The sequence below is a fragment of the Ranitomeya variabilis genome, chromosome 6, assembly GCF_051348905.1.
Source record: "Ranitomeya variabilis isolate aRanVar5 chromosome 6, aRanVar5.hap1, whole genome shotgun sequence".
In the NCBI taxonomy this organism is placed as follows: Eukaryota; Metazoa; Chordata; class Amphibia; order Anura; family Dendrobatidae; genus Ranitomeya; species Ranitomeya variabilis.
In genome coordinates this window covers 31,312,686-31,317,623 of record NC_135237.1, presented here as the reverse complement: position 1 = coordinate 31,317,623, position 4,938 = coordinate 31,312,686, and the positions used below count along the sequence as shown (strand labels likewise).

At 37.5% G+C, this 4,938-nt stretch overlaps 1 protein-coding gene across 1 annotated transcript; it reads right to left on the bottom strand.

Moving 5' to 3' along the window:
• Positions 1–1,106: 1,106 nt before the first annotated feature.
• Positions 1,107–4,708, bottom strand: LOC143781517 (serum paraoxonase/arylesterase 1-like). The gene is made up of 3 exons (XM_077268150.1): positions 4,586–4,708; positions 2,586–2,714; positions 1,107–2,134 (listed from the first exon to the last, which is right to left on the bottom strand). The coding sequence occupies exons 1-3, from the start codon at positions 4,691–4,693 to the stop codon at positions 1,976–1,978; spliced, it is 396 nt and encodes a 131-aa protein (XP_077124265.1). The 5' UTR covers positions 4,694–4,708; the 3' UTR covers positions 1,107–1,975.
• Positions 4,709–4,938: the final 230 nt, after the last annotated feature.

The window sequence follows — 4,938 nt, the reverse complement described above, 5'->3', positions numbered from 1 at the left end:
TACGAGGCAGAGTTTTCAAAGGCACCATTCACTTTACTATTATTCGTCAGGGTTTTACGCTTTTAAATGTAATATATATACATATACATATATATATATATATATATATATATATATATATATATATATATATATATATTTGTATTGCCTTTTTCTGAAATATATAATAACTTTTGTATGTATAATAAATATATAAAAATCTAAATATAAAAAAACTAAATATATATATAGATTTTTTTTATATATTTAGATTTTTTATATTTATAAAATATATTTTATTATTTATTATTATATATTATAAATTTATTATGTATTATTTACATTTATATATTTATTATTTTTATATGTATTATGTATGTATTTATTTTTATTATTTTATTATATTATTTATTTTATTATAAAAAATAAATATTTAAAAAATCTAAATATATAAAAATCTAAATATATTTAGATTTTTTATATAAATTTTTTATATTTTAAAATATTTTAAAAATCTAAATATATCTAAAAAATCTATATATAGTTTTTTTTATATACTTTTTTTGTATATTTAGAATTTTTATATATTTTAAAATTATATAATTTTAAATATAAAAAAATCTAAATATATAATATAGATATACATTTTTAAATGTATTAAAAAATCTAACCATGTAGATATGCTATTTTTTTTTATTTATTTTGTTTATTTGAATACTTTTTTTTGTAAATTAATTTTCTTTTAGCTAATTTTACACCATGACATTTAAAAAGTTAAATCAGGCTTTTTAGGTCTGTAAGTAAAGAAGATGCAGCATCTGTGCTTGTTACAATATAAGGATTCATGCATACATTGCAGTCACAGTGCGGATTTTTGGGTTGCAAATAAAACCTCATTTTTCAAAATCGCTGTAAAGGTGCTGCAGTTTTCCAAAAATCACGTCAAAGAAAAAAAAGCGCTGCTGCAATGTGAAAACAGTGTTATAGATAGCATAGCTTAAATAAGACTGATAGGTCATTAGATCGGCCGGTCGCTCATTTGATGGATTGTGATTCAAGTATAATGTAAATGACGGAAAAGAGAAAATTATCAAATTCAAACTTTATTGGAAAAAAACATTAATCCACAATATTGCAAGTCTTTTATTTTGGTTTACAACAAAAAAAAAATAGAAAATACGAGCCTTAAAAAGTCAGACATTTTTCAAAATAAATGGGGTCAATATTTGTAAAAGCAGTAGAAAAAAAATCACCAGTGGTTTCCATTTTGATACCATAGCTATCAAGATATGTATAATTACTCAAAAGTCATTATTATATTTCATATTGACATTTTTCGACTTAAAACTTTCATTATCCCTTGCAGTACCCCATCTGTCCACTTGTTGTGCTGTTACAAAGAAACATCTTCATGGGCAGAATGAAGCACAAACCATAATCATCCAGACATGCAGTGCAATATTTTATAGCACCGGCTAGTGGTAGAAAAGTGTAGTGCAACTCACAAAAATAGTTTAGTGCTGAATATTTTGATTCATCTGCTAGGATATATGACTTTTTAGCAAATCTGAATCCCCCATGGAAATGATTATGAAGTCCTATTTTATAAAGTTGTCCAAATTTAGAAAAGCAAAAACAGCGCCACAACTGTAAACAGGTTGTCTGTGGTACTGCACCCTAGAATGATTAATTTGAATGGAAGTAGGCCGCGATAAGCGACGCACGCTGTGGACATGTATGGCACCGTTTCTGTTTTTATCTAATCCTGGACAATCCCTTTAATATATAATAAGCAGTGTCATTAATGGCAGATGATGACAACATTATTATAGAGACTGCGTGTTGTCAGAAACAGGTATGGATAGATACCAGCGCATCGGAGATGTAAAATGGCCAACCCCTTTAAATATCGATGCCAATTCCACCAAGAAAACGCCATCTAACCGAACGTGGTTTTCCAGCCTCCGGAGCAGAATTCTGGAGCCCAATAACATTGTTACAACTGACAGCACAAAGCTTTGTGAAATATTGTACCAATGAAAAGTTTGTTCTCGTACACGGCCGCACAGGCCGACGCCTGTATGACTGAGCCGTCGTTGGCGTATACGGTGGTCACTATGGGGTTGTCCGAGAGAATGTTCTGTATGTGGACAATCTGGAAGAAGTAAAAAAAACAATGGTCAAAAGTGTAAAAATAAAATCGTAAAATATTCTACCAGGTTACACTAAGCTTCCCGCTCCCTACAAGCGACCTTCCGTCTGGGTCACCACGAATGATACTTTCACTACACCACAAGATGGAGAAGGTCGGCGCAACCACAGATTTTTTTGTGTGATGTAAAAGCTGAGCCAATCAGATCTCTCCTCCCTCACAGCATGACTCTCACACACAGAAAGAGAAACTGCAGCTGCATCCCCCTCCTCCCTCTCTTTGTTTTACACAAGATTTCATGCCAACAGGGGGGGGGGGGGGGGTTTGCTGGGTGTGCAGATGGCAACATTTATTTTTTTTAATCTCATTCATTTTATTTTTGCCAATATTAGGAGCATGAAAGAATTGGAATATTTACAATAATGTATTATGCCCCTATAATTTATACACTGACCTCTGACCCGGGAAGATCTTTAGGATCGTAACGGAAAACCTTCTTGAGGTTTGGATGACCTCCTATCCAGATGTCTTCTGTAACTGGGTCCACGGAAAGGTTATCCAGAAGTGTCTCTAATTGCACCACCTGGTATAACATAAAATTATTTTATGAAAGTATTACTCGGTCCATATAAAAATGCTTCATACACAAGTCTACTTTACCTTTACTATTCTAATCTTATTAAAAAAAAAAATTAAGGTGGCCATCTTGTAAGATTTTTGATCCCAAACTCTGTGCCACTTGATTGACTTAATGTCTTTTTAGATCTCCAAACCCTCTGCACCGACACCGCACAGCTCAGGAGTTACTGCATACACTGCTCAATGGGAGCTGTCTACATTCAGAGGCAGAGAGCTCCCCCTTGTGGCGACTGCAGACAGACAGGATGTTGTCATGTAACTGGTTATGAAAGACTAGATGGTGGCCCAATTCTAACGCATCGGGTATTCTAGAATATGTATGTAGTTTATTTATGAAGATTTCAGAACAATGCAATGAATACACAGGATTCGGCCAGCCGGGCGCGACCAATTAGCGAAGCATGGTTCAAATCCCGTGCCAATTGGCGGCCGGACTGCGTCTGTCGCTGATTGTTTGCGGCCGGCCGGGTGCGACTAATCAGTGAAGCCAGGGCGAGCTCCAGGTTTTTGAGGGCACTGGGCGAAAGAGTCTCACAGCCCATGTAGCATATAACACAGCCCACGTAGCACATAACACAGCCCACGTAGTATATAGTACAGCCACATAGTATATAACACAGCTACGTAGTATATAGCCCAGCCACGTAGTATATAGCACAGCCACGTAGTATATAGCACAGCCACGTAGTATATAGCACAGCCCACGTAGTATATAGAACAGCCCACGTAGTATATTGCACAGCCACGTAGTATATAGCACAGCAACATAGTATATAGCACAGCCACATAGTATATAACACAGCCCACGTAGTATATAACACAGCCGACGTAGTATATAACACAGGGCACGTAGTATATAGCACAGCCCATATAGTATATAACACTGCCCATGTAGTATATAGCACAGCCCCTGCAGTATATCACTCAGCCCACGCAGTATATCACACTGCCCATGTAGTATATAGCACAGCCCCCGCAGTATATCACACAGCCCACGTAGTATACAGCACAGCCACGTAGTATATAACACAGCCACGCAGTATATAACACAGCCACATAGTATATAGTACAACCCACGTAGTGTAGAGCACAGCGACGTAGTATATAACACAGCCCACGCAGTATGTAACACAGCTCACGTAGTATATAGCAATGTGGGCACCATATCCCTGTTAAAAAAATAATTAAAATAAAAAATAGTTATATACTCACCTTCTGGAGACCCCCGGATCCAGCCCAGGCCTTTAGCGATGCTCGTCACGACGCTCCGTTCCCAGTAATGCCTTGCAGCAATAACCCGTGATGATGTGCGGTCTCGGGAGACCGCTACATCATCTCCTGTCATTGCTGCAATGCATTCTTGGGACCCGAGCGTCGCGAGGAGCAGGAAAGGCTGGCGCGGGCGGCAGAAGGTGAGAATATAATGTTTTGGGGTTTTTTTATATTATTTTTAACATTATATGTTTTTACTATTGATGCTGCATAGGCAGCATCAAAAGTTGGGCACACTTATAGGGCTAATGGCAGCGTTAAAGGACTATGTTACACCGCATTACGCCGCGGTGTAACGCAGTCCGTTAACGCTATGTGGGAGCTGACTGGAGGGGAGTAGGGAGGGGCGAATTCGCGGCCGGACTGTGCCTGTCGCTGATTGGTCGCGCCCAGCTTGCCGCGACCAATCAGCGACGCGGGATTTCCATGGTGACATAACGACTGTGGCGCTCACATAGATAAAAGCGGTCTCTGCCTGATATCTCAATAATATACATCACTGTGAGAATCGGAGATAAGACCCCACCTTGTTCTCAGGATTACCTTTACGGGAGACAGGGACCAGTTTGCGTGCTTTTCAAAAACATTAAATGTGCGGCCAGCGATATCAGCGACATAGATGTACCTACAAGAAACACAAAATGCTGTCATTATAAAGCGGCTCCAGACCACACATCCCGACTACAATTACGGTGGTGTTTTAAAGTTTGTGAACCCTTAAGAATTTTACTTATACCTGTATAAATTTGACCTAAAACAACAAGTATGTGCTTTGGGTCGATGTATTGCGGCATGGCCCACAGTCTCTTGAACTTTAGTTCATGGACAGATGTCCCGGCATTGTACTTTAGAATTTGTAGATAAAATTTAGAATTCATTGTTCCATCAATAATGGC

Bases quoted from the DNA above. Each gene is read 5' to 3' on its own strand.
- LOC143781517 (XM_077268150.1), bottom strand. From the start codon at position 4,693: ATGACAGCATTTTGTGTTTCTTGTAGGTACATCTATGTCGCTGATATC. The intron at 2,715-4,585 runs GTAATCCTGAGA...ATGTTATACCAG, and splicing joins GGTCCCTGTCTCCCGTAAAG to GTGGTGCAATTAGAGACACT. The intron at 2,135-2,585 runs GTCAGTGTATAA...TACTTCTTCCAG, and splicing joins AAGATCTTCCCGGGTCAGAG to ATTGTCCACATACAGAACAT.